A 15344-nucleotide genomic window follows, 5' to 3' on the forward strand; every position below is an offset into this window, starting at 1 on the left:
CTGTCACATACATTGCATCCCAAATTTGTTGGAAAACACATTCACAGAGCAAGAGTGCAAGCAAGGGAGAAGTAGCCTTACATAAGAATACAGGTCTGAGCCCAGGGGAGAGAGAACCTTAGGGCAGGAATCAAGGGCAGTATCGCCAATGAAATACAGTGGAATGATATTTGATATTCTGGCATAAAAAGAGGTTGTCAGCAAGCAGATTTCCATGATCTTGCACTGCTTGTATAATTAATGTACAGTAGTAAAGAAAGAGACGTCTGCTCGCTCTGCGTGGGAAGGAGATAAATTTAGATCAAAGCAAAAGCAGCGGAGAGAAGAGGGGGAATACATAACAACAGAAGACATCTTGCTGCAAATCAGGGAGGAGAAAGAAGGGAGGCGAGTGCAGCAAAACCTGGAGGAGAGATTTGAAAAGTGGTTGGTGCAATTTGACAATTAAAGCTTGGGTTACCTTTTATTTTTTTTAAGAAAAGAAAACCCAACAGCATACCTGTACAGTGACTGTGTTTCCCAACCACCTCCCCGCAACAAAGGTTCTGTGTCCTTGGCATCTATACGGCAGGCAGACATTCAACAGGAAAGAACTCAACATGAGTTGGTGCCACTTGGTACATTTCAGGGAATGGCCAGACACAGGGGAAGGAGCAGTCATCATGGCAATGCAGTGCTGACTCCAGGTTTTTGGGGGTTTTGAGCAATAAGTTCTCAGTGAACTCCCTCCTTGAATGTGCTTGGCATTTCCTCCTCACCACTCTTGCCACTGCTCACTCATCTGACTCACTGAGCCTTGGCTCACTGGCAGAGCATCCGTTTTGCATGCAGAAGGGGCCAGGTTCAATCCCTGGCATCTCTTGTTAGGGCCAGGAAAGACTCCCTGCCTGAAATCTGGGGGAGCTTCTGTCTGTCAGTGTGGACAATACTGAGCTTCACACACTGAGTCACTTTGCCTGGCAAATATGTTCCTGAACCCTGACAATACCTCTTGCTTCCCTGGATGAAGAGGAGTTTGTGTGTAGAAACTGGTGTGTCATACAAAGGTAAAAGGAATGTAGCCCCATGGTGAAAAGGTTTCCGCAGCTCTGCTGTAATTAGTTTTAATGACTCTTATGTCCCACTGTCCCTGGGAAAATTTTGCGCAGTCCAAGATAAAACCATCAAGACCCCATGAGGAACTTAGGTGGTTACAAAAATTGCATATGGCAAGTCACATGCTTCTACGGCACAGCAGTGGAATTCTTTCTCTCCTGCACTCATTCTCTTCCAAAGAAGAAACTTGATTAAACATATACAAAACAAAGCTGCTGTTATTTCCAGGACGCGAACAAAAGGGTGTTGTAAAAGAAGAAGAAAAGAAAAGGTTTTATTCAGCCAGAGAACAACATTCTCTATTTTCTAGGTCATAACTCAAAGCATTCAAAGGTAACAATGGTTCGGTAATAAAAATGGTTGCAGGAATGGATTGAACTGGAAAACGTTTGATTCAAAAAAATATTGCTTGAGCAATACTATCACAGGCACGGATAAGTCAATTTGATTTGATTTCAGTCTCTCAACAAAGAAATAGACTCCAACTGATGCTCAAATCCGGGTGAAGTCAGTTTCAAAAGAAAAAAGAGAAAACTGATAAAATGCCACATTTCAGCAGATCCACCATTAAAAGCCCATTGCTGAAAGGGCAGCCCATGGCTAAGCTTTACAAATCATTGCTGAATTATAAAGTTTTGTGTTGAGATACAATTTAACTTCACATCCGAAAGGCTAGTTTCCTGCATGAAAGATGGATTGAATGGAATGTGCAACAGAGGAGGGAAAACTAGAGAGTTTCATTGAAGGAAATACTGTGCTTGTGGTTACAGCAGCCTTCTCCATCCCTGTGCTCTCCCACTGTTTGGGACTGCAACTCCCATCACTTGCCGGCTGGTTTCAACACAATACAAATAAAATTATACAGTACTTCACCATGCCATTAACAAGCTAAAATGCATACAGTTTTGAAACTGCCATCTAAGATTTGAATGGTACTTTAACACCATACTACCAAAAAGGTTATGAGAGAATGTAAACATATCCTTGAATTAGCTGGTCATCCTTGCATTTTGACCCTAAATGCTGGACAGTCACTGTAATTACAGTGACTCAATGTAGAAACTAATGGATTGCACAAGTGGTCATACAGGGAAGCAGCTTGGAGTAACACCAAGGAAGGAAAAGAATCCAGAACTGGAGGAATTTCAGATGAACACTGACATCCATTGAATGGACACTGGGATCTGAAATGCTGCTCTCCTGCACCCATATGTGGGGGAGGGTTTTGACTGTGTAGTGTTTACATGAAAAACCAATAAAGGAAAATTAAACAACCATCACCCAAATATTGACATGGGATGACTAAGTTTGTAGACCCATAGAAGTTAATGGACCTAAGTTAGCGATGTTCATAATTTTCAGTGAGTCTACCCTGAGTAGGGCGAAACATTTGCAACCCATAGTTGCAAATTTCCTTTAGTTCTTGCTCCAGACTACATAATTTGCAATGTTTGCAGCAGTGAACTGTTGTTTTTTAACCATGCTTTTTATTGGATTATTACTACAACACATACGCACCACACTTAAAAAACTACAAATACAAACTAAAAAGAAATTCTAAACAAACTAAACATATAGCCATAAGTCCTCAAATTTCTGCGCTTGGACCTATGTTATCTTATTATCTATACCCAATTGTTATTATATTCTAATAGACTTCCTTCCTCCCCATCATGGGTCAGATTTCATACTCAATAAACTGTTTCTTTCTCATTTCGTATTCCTGCCTTTACTCCTTATATTGTATTTATACACTGAATTTATTTTGCAAAAATCACTCAAAGCAAGTCCTCAGCAGTGAACTGTTTTAGCCAGTGATCCTGTGGGGCTTTTGTAGAAACCGTGGAGAATGTCCTCACACCACAGCAGTGGGGGAGTTCTTTTTCTTGACATGCCATGTTCATGGCAGCCTAAATAGCATTGTTGCTATATCATGCTAGACCAAGTCTAGCATCCTGTTCTCACACTGGCCAACCATATGCCCTAATGGAAAACCCACAAGCAGGACCTGAGCACAAGAACACTCTCCCCTCCAGTGGTTTCCAGCAACTGGCATCCAAAGACATTGCTGCATCTGTCAGGGGCTATAGGGGAAACCAGCTCGTGTAGTGTGTAGAGTGGCCTGTGCACATCTAATCCATGCAGGCATGTTGTAGATGTGCATCAGAGCATCGGTACACACACACGCACACTCAATCCAACTGTCTGCAAAGGGATAAAGCAAATTGGGACTCCAAAATCCAGGGAGGGCATTTGGACGAGGAGAATTTCAAATGTACCCCTTTAAAATAAAATGGAACTTTTGGCCAATAGCATCCAAAATGTATATGTGTGGGAGAGAACAGCAGCAAATTCAACTGCAAAGCTGAGCAAATATGCAGCTTTTCTGAAAGTCCTGGGAGAGGAGGAAATCTTGATTTAGACCAGAGCTGCAGTTAGCTAAATCTAAGTTTCTACCAGTGTTGTCAGGTGTCAACACCTCCCAAGCAAAAAGCACGTCAGCGTTGATTGGACTAATTTTGCTGTTCAGAGAGGGGATGCGGCATGCTGGGGGGGGGTGTGCTTCTGGAGACCAGACAAATAAGCAGCATTTCATCAGGAAGAAGAAGAAGAAGAAGAGTTTGGATTTGATATCCCGCTTTATCACTACTCGAAGGAGTCTCAAAAGTGGCTAACAATCTCCTTTCCCTTCCTCCCCCACAACAAACACTCTGTGAGGTGAGTGGGGCTGAGAGACTTCAAAGAAGTGTGACTAGCCCAAGGTCACCCAGCAGCTGCATGTGGAGGAGCGGGGATGCGAACCCGGTTCCCCAGATTGCGTGACTACCGCTCTTAACCACTACACCACACTGGCTCAACAACTCTCCTTCAGTCACCATTCCTGCAATGGAAGGTTAGGGAACCACAGACCTGCAGGTCATGTGTGGCCCTCAGACTCTCCCCAGGGTATGCCTATCTCAAGTACTTTTGCCTGGCTAGAATGTGCTTGAATGGAGTGAGCGAGTGGATGTGTAGAAACCTCTGTAGCTAGAATGTACAGTACCTGCTGCCTCACTCACTTCTTGCCTCTGGCCAGCCTATCAATGTCAAGCTTTCCGTAACAGAATGCGGCCCTCAGGCTGAAGTCATTTCCCTCCCCCTTCTGCAGAGGGAAACATGGAGCTTCCTCAGCTCTGCTCAGCAGAGTCAAGCAAAGTAACTTCACCAAGCTCAGAAAGCAAAAGCAACGAGTGAACGATGTGGTGCTCAGTTCCATGTGGGCAAACTCACGGGATTTCACCAGCAAGGCCAGGGCTAGGACAGGGATGGAGTGTGGGCCTCCAGATCTCCCATCATCTCTGGCCACTGACTAAGGTGGCTGAGGCTGACGGGAGTTGGAGTCTATCCAACAACACCTGAAAAGCCATGGCTTCTGTGGGCTACGACAACAGTGAGAAGGTACAAACCTTGATGATAACGCAGCCTATAAATTCTCTCTCTCTCTCTTCTATTTATTGTTGTTGTTGTTGTTGTCAAATGTTTACTAAGTGCTGCACACATTAAAAAACACAACAGAACTTGCCCAGAGTTGTGCAATTTAAAAGAGATCAAGTTGATGGATTATTCCGAAATGGCTAAAATGACTGGAAGAACCAGAAATCAGAAAGACCAAAATTTTAATAAGGAATGGGGGAAATGTATAACTTATCTTAAGACCATTGTAAACAGTTACAATCGTTAGTAGGATTGGAATATCACTTGTAGTTTAATGGTGATTTTTGGAAACAATGGAGAAATAAAATATTTGGATTATCATAAAAGATGCAGGAGGAAATGATTAACAGTAGGACCCACAAAGGGGAGAAGGGAAGTCGAAAAGATTCCTTGGAATCTTGTTTTTATGTTGTATGTTGGACATGTGACTGTAAATTTTTTATCTGAAAAACCAAATAAATTTATTTTAAAAAGAAAAAAGAAAATGGCTAGGAAGCTGTCATATGCTGAGTCAGACCACTGGTCCATCAAGCTCAGTACTGTCTGCACGGGCTGGCAGCAACTCTTCTGGATTTCAGGCAGGGGACATTCCCAGCCCTTCCTGGAGATGCCAGGTATTGATCCTGGGACCGCCTGTGTGCAAAGCAGATGCACTATCATGAAGCTGCTGTCCTTCCCCATCAGACACACACATCTAGACACTCATATATTTCCCCTCCAATGGGGCAAATAGCAGTTTGGGGTGTGTGTGTGTGATTTCAATGGGGGAAGCCACCATAGAGGAAAGGGTTAAATTCCCCCCATTCCCTCAGTGCTGTGGTGCAGATAATAATAATAATAATAATAATAATAATAATAATAATAATAATAATAATTTATACCCCGCCCATCTGGCTGGGTTTCCCCAGCCACTTTGGGGGGCTTCCAACAGAATATTAAAATACAATAGTTATTAAACATTAAAAGCTTCCCTAAACAGGGCTGCCTTCAGATGTCTTCTAAAAGTCTGGTAGTTGTTTTTCTCTTTGACATCTGGTGGGAGGGTGTTCCACAGGGCGAGTGCCATTACCGAGAAGGCCCTCTGCCTGGTTCCTTGTTCTGGATCCACTTCTCACAGGGAGGAAACCGCCAGAAGGCCCTCGGCGCTGGACCTCAGTGTCCGGGCAGAGCGATGGGGGTGGAGACGCTCCTTCAGGTATACTGGACCGAGGCCGTTTAAAGTAGGTGGATGCTTCTATTAACATTTAACATAAATGTGAGAGATTATATGCACAGATCTTCCATGTTATGTGCTTCCTTTGGTCCTTTCTTAATTTTTTTTAATCATTCCAGGATCAAAGCGGTATAATAACCACCTATGGAAAATATAGCTTCTTTTGCAAAAGATGACATCAATGAAGTCAAATTAGCAGTGATATGGCTGGATGTCAATGACACCGACCTGAAACTGACCTTTTAATTACACTGTACGGGACAGTTATTGGAACTGCATCCTTCAATGAAATTATCTGCTTGACAGTCTCTGAAACTGAGCCATTTTAAATAGATATGGAGAGAGTTGGTTAATAACCCCATGTTGTGCTTGCAGTTCAGTCCATCGCCAACACATCTGAGCCATATTATGTCTCCCAAAAGCAGAGCATACTGTTTTGTTTTTCATGAACGCCCCCCCCCAACCTGTAAGACCTAGAATCAAAATGTGAATAAGCTAATCTTAAATGCTGGGCAAAGCAAGTGGAATCTTGGCAATAATGGAATAGCTTGTCAAGAGTGGGAAATAATAGAAATCCCAGACAAATTAGGAGGTAATTTGAAGGAAAATCATAATTAACTTCTACAGGAGTTAAGGCGGAAGCAGCAAGCCAGAAGGGGGAAATTAGGCCAGAACGGCAAATCGATAGAACATTACACAACAAATGCTTTATTAATGAGGGCTCGAAGGAAGCACGAAGGGCAAGCCAAGGCAGCTATCAACTTTAGCATCACAACTCATTTTGGAGGCTGATCAACATGAGAGAAGTCAGATCACACCCATGAGCTCTGTTTTCAGATTGCGGACTACAAGCTCATAATTGAAACTGGTTATCGTTCAGTAATCAAGAAGCCAAAACACAAGGAACAGGGAATCCATAGTATCAAAGTTACATATCAAGACTAGAGGAATCAAGACTCTGCATGCGGCTCAGTTAAAAGATGCTCAGTTAAAAGTATAGCAAACAACACACAGCAAACACTGTATTCTCCACCCTGTTTTATATGACGGCCAGTGGTGTAATCAGGAAAGACCTTGGGGCAGATGTCAGCAAAATGGGCAGGAAAGGGGACTTCCGGGTTGGCGCCATTGTTTAATGGCGGATTCCCTCCGAGCTCCGGAGGGAATCGGCTCCGTAGCGTCTGGGTCTGGCCGCTGCGGCGAAGCGGAGACCCTTAAAATCACAGGCGCGGATGCCTGTGAACACAGAGACTCGGCGGGCACCATTTGCGCCCCCCCAATCCGCGACGGAGCCTTTTTAAAGGCTTCGGAACGGAGGCAGGGTGAGGCGTGGTGCTGAGAGTACTCCCTCGCCTACGGAGTGAAGCCGCAAGCCATTGACAGAGAGCGCCAACTTCTTCTAAGATCGATTGGACTCTAAAACATCAACCCGTGAGTAATACGGAGATTGGAACCTTAAAAATTTTTTAATTTTGGATTTGGAACGAGCGGGAAGGGGCTAAAAAGGAAGTCCACCCCCCCCTCTTTGTAAACAATTTAAAGCAAAGGACTGGGCAGCTAAGGTCGAGAGAATCTGTTTCTTGTTTTTTAATAAAAGATCTTGACTTCACGGTTTTGACATTATAAGAAGATTTACTGGAGGATAAAAAGAATTTTGGGAGCTGAAATTTCATCCCCCCCTAGACCCGGGAACGTCCTATGAGAAAGCCTGTTGCATTGAAGATTTTGACAGCTGTCAAGTGAGCTGTTAGTCAGCTAGTTGTCAGCTGGAAAAAGAGAACATTGTTTCTGCTGTTTTTGCTGGTTTATTCGGTATAACTTGTTGAAAATAAGGAGGGCTGATACAAAATAACTGGACTTTTGGTTTTGAGCTGAAAGGAATATTAAGGAACTAAAATCCCCCTAGAGGGGTAATAGGGATACTACATCACAAAGATGGCTGGAGTATGTAAAATCCAAGCAGAATTGGACAGAGCACTTGTTCTCTTGGGAAACTTGCAAGATGAATACAATGCTTTGTCTACAGAGGTATCACTACTACACTGGACAGTAAACAACAGTTTTGAGCCTGATAAGGACTTGAAACAGGAAGCCTATTCAACTGAACAAATAAATGAAACTGAAAGTGTAGATACGATGGAGCAATATGTTGTTTTTGAAGAAAATGAAGGAGGAGCTGGAGGTTTGCAGGAGTCAAAGGAGAGTTACAATATGAGGCCTGACATGATGATAAAAAAGGACAACAAAAATTGGATGCGGAAAGCCTGGTCTGAATGGGAGTCTGGAAAGTGGAGAGATCCCCTTTGGAGGAGATCTGAAGACCTGAGGATTACAAATTTGTTGAAGGTGAAAGCTGGAGCTTTGGGGACATCTGGATCTGAAAGAAATTTGAAACAAGAGTTGGAGCACCCCATAGGCTTTGCTTTTAAGTATGGAGGACTGGCTGGAAGCAACATGGACTCTGTTGGGCCGGAGCCCCTCCGAGACTTGGGGCTTAACATCAAGGACTATCAAAGAGACCGGCAGAAAGGAACTGAGAGAGATATAAGGGCCTCGGACGTGAGATCTCCAGGCTAAATAAATAACATAAAGACTGATGGATATTGGTTGGGGACTGGAACCGGGAAAAGGGTGGGTGGAGGTTGGGAATCCAAAGGGTACATAAGGATAATTTGCTTTTTATATTTTGTTAGTGGTAAGGAAATTGGGTAAATCGTGGAAGGGAAATTTTGGTCGACTTTAGGGAAAAGGTTTAAGAATAATTAATGAGGTATAAGTATTGATGTGTAATTTCAATAAGGTAAAATTGGTTTTTTCTTTTTAAATTAATGGAAAATAAGGCTGTTAAAAATAAATTGAGGAAATGGAAAAAAGAAGTAAAGTAAAATAATAGTATGTTAGAACAAATGTTTAAGCTAAGGTGAAGAAATAAGTTAAGGACTTGCTGAATTGACAATTTAAATTGGAATACAAGAAGGGGAGGTGTGAGGAGGTCTGAGAAATAAGGTTAAGGATAATAAGTATCAGAAACTTTATGTGTTTTTTCTATTTTTCTGTTTAGTTTTGAATATTATGTATTTTTGTGTTTTTTTTTATTTTTATTTGGTTTATTTCTTGTTTTTGTTTGTTGTGTGTTTCTTGAAAATACCAATAAATATTATAAAAAAAAAAACCAAAATGGGCAGGAAAGAACCCCAAACACAGAATGACTAACTTGACACATTTGGAAGTAAGTAAATGATATCCATTACCATCTAAAAAGGGGTACCTCGTAAGTACATTAATTCCAGAGCCAAAAATTACCTAACTGCACCACTGACAACAGTTCTCTTTTTGAAGGTTTCTACAATTTATTTCCAGTTTAGTCTGCATCTGGAATAGAGATAGGATATCTCCACATCAATTTGCGGGGTTGTTGTTTTTTTAAGTCATCACAAAATTTCATCAGCATTTTACTGCTAATATCTCCTAATATACATGTTTGCATGCAGTTTTGCCTAAGATACAAATTCTTGTAAGACAATTTCCCCAAATACAATGCATTTTTGGGTGTTATTTTCACTAATATGTGCATTGTTGTGCACACTTACCCTAATATATGCCTTTTTTTGCCAGCACTTTGGCAGGTAAACTGCTTTGAAAAATTCAGAGAAGTGTGAATGTCAAAGGATGATTGTGTTTTGGGTCATTTGTTGGATTGTATTCAACTAAGTCTTACTCAGAGTAGACCCACTAAATTTTGTTTTTTAAAAAAACTATGTTAACCATATCCACTTACTTCAGTGGGTTTACTTTGAGTATGACTAACACTGAATCCATTGTTTCAAAATCTGCAAATCCATTTGCATTTCAAAGCTAGAACAGCCATTGATGTTATGGACTGGCTGGATGCAGAGGAGAGGTGGGAGGCAGCAGCTGGAGAACCCCCAAGGGAGGAAGTTTCAGAGTCAGGGGACTGGTGATGGGATGACCATGAGTGGTCAAAGGGAGAAGACATCTGAAGGCAGCAGACTGGGAGGAGAAGGTGTCACAACCTGAAGAAGTAACAGAGCTTAGTGAGCAGGAAGAGGGCAGTCCAAAATTAGAGGCTGCTGAAGAAACCAGGGAGTCTCCCCTTCCTGCTGTGAAAAGCTGCATTCCTCCCTGGTCTCCCAGAGCATGGAGAACAATGAAGAGGGTGGAGCAAAGAGAGATAAGGCGATGCAGCCTAGGTTGCTGAGGAAGGACCCAGGAGAGGAGCCTTAGAGAGTGGTGGGAAGGCAAGGACCTTCATTGGGACAAGACCCACTGGGAAGAGTTGCTGTGATCACCAGCCCTGCACTGTTTTGGTTTCTTTGAATAAAGAGTTAATTTCACTGACACCAGCTGTTTTATCACTGGCCTGCTCCTGACAGACACCAACCTGGTGCCCCCCCAGATGTTTTGGACTAATCAGCCTTGGCCAGCAAGGCCATGTTGGCTGGGGCTGATGGGAGATGTAGTCTAATGCATCAAGAGGCCACTAGATGGCAAAGGCAGGGCTAGAGCTTCCCTTGAAATTCAAATTAAGAGAGATGCTTTTTGTTGGGAGAGTGTCAGGGAGAGATAGAATTAAAGTCCTTCTCCCCATACCCAGAAGATGGAGGCTGATCAGGCTTCCCCCAAGCTCTTGTTTACATCATTTTTTAGAAATGTTCACTTTAATTGCATGATGCAGCCATGCAAGTGAAGTCACAGCTAGATTGGTCCTCAATCTCAAAATGAATCGGTTCTTGTTTGTTTTCTCTGTCACATTAACAGCATTCCCAAGGGGTATTCCAGACCAAACAGATAACCGCAGGAGTACTTGAGAGAAAGGTTGAAAATCAGCAGGGTTGTGTGTGGAAACTTGGATCCATTTGTTGTTGTGTTTTATAATCCTGGAAGAGAAATTAATACATGGTGGTGGTTGTTTTAAAGAAGTTTTCTTGTGACCAATTTTGGATTAGCCTGCCTCATCAAGAGGCTTTGATTTGGAGCCGTTATTAAGTCATTTTGCGCTACCAGTTTTTCATTCCAAGTAGCATGGAAGAAGATATAAATGTATTCACTAATTAGGCCTGCCTTAATGTAGTACAGACGCATCAGTTGTTGTGAGAGGGGTTGCTTGATGGACAACAGTGTTAAATGAGCCAGCATGATTCACTCACCAATAATATTCCTCCCTTTAAAAAAATGGGGGGAGGATATTGCTATTAAAGTGTCAAGTATATTAACAAATTTTAGGAGAGTTAAATTTACACTCGGTACATTAACTATCAATTCCAGCTGGCACTATTAATATCTCATTTTCATAATATGATTCTGTAAAGCTCTTTAAAAAGGAAATAGATGTTATATAATTATTTTTCCCTGTGGTTTTTATGCAAACCACTGCTTTCTCCTCCATCTAAGTCAAATTTCCCAATGCCCAAGATGTACTATTTTTTAAATAATAATAATAATATTGGAAGAACCCTTTACCCTTCTATATCAGGGATGGTGGGAAGGAGAGAGAAATTGCAAGGAGGCACATGCAGAGCAATAACTTAGAGGCACTGTGGGAACTCTCCTTGTTAATTTGTTCCGGTGCATCTCTGCATTGGGTCCCATGATTGGATCATTCAATCTTCCCAATGCAGAAAGCCACAAAATTTACTTGCCTTCACGGAAGGTTGATTGGAAGGCAATCTGGTGAGCCTTGCCTTTGATTACTCAATTTATTTGTTTTCTCATAGTGCACTGATGCACACTCTGGCATACAGCTTGGGAATGACCAAATCTAACCCCTCAATCTGTCTTTGCCTAGTTCTGAGCCTAACTCAGAACTAGGGATGGGTGAATCATTTCAGTTTTCCTTCAGTTTCTAATATTAAGTTCCATTCTCCACATTTTCCATAACAGTTTATGTTAAATAACCTTTATACAAATTCACCAGTATCTTAGTATAAATTTCTCCATATACACAACATCTACACATTTTTGCAAAGCAACTTTCCTCATTATTCATTTTTGTATGCCATTCTTACCGATATATGCCTTTTATGCTCAATTTACCCTAGCATCTGCATTTTTGTACTCATTAGCTGGTTGGAGAACTGCATTGCAAAATCCAGATAAGCACAAATTTTGAAGCACGGCTGAGTTCACATATTGTTTCAAAAAGTGCAAATTGGGTAGGCCTGTTGTTAAATGTGATCTGAATCACATTTTCCCCTCCATCCCTATTCAGAACTTAGATTATGGGTACATCATGTTACATTAAGCATTAGCAAAAGCCGAACAAACTCTTTGCAGATTTTCATTTGGCATCTTTCAGGTAGCCTTGATTTTAGAAGTTGCAAGGATTCACTAGCTTAAAACAGCACTTAGGTAAAAATAGAACTACAGTAGCGAGGAGCAGGAAAAACCCCCAGCCTGCTAACATTTTTTACAGCAAAACCCTGATTCTTCTTTTCATCAGTGTAGTGTCCTGGAGACTGTTTGTGTTGTGTGTATGTGAGAGGGGTGTGTGTGACAAATACTATTAATTTGTAAGCAATTCAATACAGAATGGTAGTTAAGGTAGAGCATCAGGGAAGTTAGGCATTCATGTTCATCCCCAGAATTTAATGTTATTTTCTCATGTCATGAGTTTGAGGTTCAATCCCCCTTTGGGGAAGGGGAATTCTGGCAGGAGAGAGCTAATTTTGTTTCAGAATTCTCAAAAAGATGACGGAACTTTTTAGCTGATGGGAAGAGAAAACAGCACCAACCAGCATTTATAACTGCCATCATCAGCACATATCTGCTTTGCATATTGTTAAGATTAAATAATAGAAAACATCAATTCTTGTCTTTTTCCAAATGGGACTGCCCATTTGGTAATATGAGTCTTCAAACCCCTTCACTGAGGTGACACACATAAGCTGCATATTTAGATAAGTTTCAACAAATCTTGTATACCCATCATATGCCCTTCTCAATTGTGGGCACGCTGCGGAGATCCCCACTTATGCAAAGGCTCACAGGAAGCTGCCTTATACCGAATCAGACATCAATCTATCTAGCTCAGTGTTGTCTGCACTGACTGGAAGTGGCAATCCACGGTTTCAGGCAGCAGTCTTTCCCAGACCTACCTGGAGATGCCAGGGTTTGAACCCGGGAACTTCTGCACGCAAGGCAGATGCTCTGCCACTAAGCTACAATCCTCTCTGTTGCATACCATTGCTTTGCCGTAATAAGATAAACCCTATACTCAGACTTCTGCATCCATTTGCCACAGAAGTCATGGCAAGCATTGAAAAGAGGGAGGTGTATGCTTCTCTTCTCCAGGTCAGGGGAATAACAATCACAACCAAACCAATCTCATTCTTCCAAACCCCTCTTCTCCCTGCGATGTCTGCCCATCCAACATGGCACTTCTGAATTCAGTAAAATTTTCTAGCCCTGCAATGAGGGAAAATCTGAGGCCAGCCTACCTTGCAGGGCTGTTGTAAGAGTTACTGAGATAATGTAGGTGAAAGTGCTACAAAGTGCAGCGAAGACTCCACGATGTGACATGAAACACAAAGTGTTAGTATGACATTTTCCTCTGTCCTCATCTTCCATAACTGGAATCTCTCAAAGCTCCCCGGCTTAATTACTTTGTATTGTGTTTGTATGTGTGTGAAATTCAGAGATCAATTGCAACTCCTATGCCAGCCTGTCCCTCTTTGAGGGGGGGGGAATGGCTTCCTGTGCCCATTAACTGGAGTGGGCTGCACTGCCTTTCCTCTGGGCTGCTTTTAAAGGGAATTTATTCTCTTGGGAAAGCTATGCCAGGAGAACAACCAAGCCCGGGTCTCTTACTGGGACCCCGCAAGAGTCGCCTGCCCTGCCCTTCCAGGGAGAGATCCCACGGCACAGCCCTGCCTAAATGAGGGCAGCCTTGAAAGCGCTTCCTCTGGGGTTGCAAACTTCCCCCCTCTTGACAGAGATCCTCTGCTTTTAACAGCTGCCTGGAAGGCAAAAACACTTATTAGGAAAGGCTCCCACCCCACGGAGAAGATGAAAGCGATGATTTCCTTTGCAAAATCCCAGCCTGGAGTCCCCCTGAAGAGGGGGAAAGTTGGCTACCCTTCAGTGGCGCAGGGAAAGCGGTCTGCACTAGCTCCGGGGACACCCGTTCAGGACTTCGGTCTATCCCACCTGGAAGCCTTTGCTCAAAGAACCACCGAACAAAACCCCTTCTTGACTTAAATCTTAATGCGCACCCCCCCCACACACAATTCAGGTTTCCTCAAGAGTCAGACCCAAAACTGCCTTCCCTCCCCCATATAGTTTGGAGTGGGGAGGGATATACCCATTTTAAACCCAATGAGACAAAAAAAAAAAAAAAAACACCTGCTAGGGAATTCAGCCGGGGGGGGGGGCGAATCAGCGGGGGGGGGATCACTCCCTCATTGGCTAGCAGAGTATTCACAGCCCTCCTTTGCCGTTTGCCCCGCGCCAAAAAACCGGAGAAAAATGAAAAGAAAGGATTTGGGCTTTTGCAAAGGTAGACTGCGCTCGCACCTGGAGGTTCTACTAGAGCCTCGCGCAAGAGCAGCGAAGGGACGCCATTCCCCAGGTCACTTGCGAGCCTCCAACCTCGCGTGCTGCAAGGCGCCTGGCCACATAAAGACGACCAGGGCGCCTTTCAGTAGAAATCGATCTCTTTTTTCGCTGGCAGTTGGAGAGGGGGAGAAAAGGTCCAGGTTTGTTGGGCGAGGCGGAGGGCGAGGGCGCCTCTTCCCCTGCTTGCTTGCCTGCCTGCCTGCCCGGTCTCCCGCTACCCGCCCACCCGGGTCTGGGTTGCAGCTCTCGGCTCGGAGAAGGGAACTCACATCCAGGATCACGGAAGCGCCTTTCCGCTGCTCGGGGAAGCAGCCGTCCTGCCCGGCGGCCGCCTGGCCTTCCTGCAGGAGCTCCCGGTCGGGCAGGATGCTCTTGTCGCTCATCTTGGTGACTATCCAGCGGAGCAGCCCGTCCAGCCCCCCGATCTGCGGCTGCTGTTTGCGGAGGAGCTTGTGGACGCTCTCCCGGCAGTAGCGCGCTGCCTGCTCACACATCTTTTACAGGAGCCTTCATGCTGGAGCCGGGGGTATTCCCTCCCACACAGGCTACATCACCCCGCCGACGGCGGCTCCCGGGCGAGGAGCGGGCAGGCGAAACCCCACCCCCGCCTGCCACACTCCCCGGAGGAGGGACGAGGGAAGGGGGTCGCCAGATCGCACCCCACCCCCCACCTAGGGATGGGGGCTGCCTGCAAGGGGTGCATCGGGGAAGGAGGTGGAGGAGGTGGCTGGGAGGAAGACGCTTCCTCAAGCACATTTCTCCCAGCTCAATTTATCTTGCAGGTGTTGTTCTTATGCAGACATATACATATACATATACATATACATATACATATATTCTGGAAGTTACAGAATACATAGCCAGGGGCCTTGTGATCCTGTCAGGTCATCTTCTCCAACCTGGTGCCCTCCAGCTGTTTTGGACGGCAACTCCCACCCAGCAAGGATTATGGAAGTTGTAGTCCAAAACACCTGGAGGGCACCAGGTT

The 15344-nt window shown here is 43.9% G+C and overlaps 1 protein-coding gene across 1 annotated transcript in view; it reads right to left on the minus strand.

Moving 5' to 3' along the window:
- NECAB2 (N-terminal EF-hand calcium binding protein 2) overlaps positions 1 to 14981 on the minus strand; it is a 144986-nt gene extending 130005 nt beyond the window's left edge. Inside the window, exon 1 of the mRNA XM_053399512.1 lies at positions 14626 to 14981. Within this exon, the coding sequence (XP_053255487.1) occupies positions 14626 to 14850 (225 nt within the window). The 5' untranslated portion in view covers positions 14851 to 14981. The remainder of the gene's footprint in view (positions 1 to 14625) is intronic.
- Positions 14982 to 15344: the final 363 nt, after the last annotated feature.

Source organism: Podarcis raffonei, chromosome 8 (genome assembly GCF_027172205.1).
Source record: "Podarcis raffonei isolate rPodRaf1 chromosome 8, rPodRaf1.pri, whole genome shotgun sequence".
NCBI lineage: Eukaryota > Metazoa > Chordata > Lepidosauria > Squamata > Lacertidae > Podarcis > Podarcis raffonei.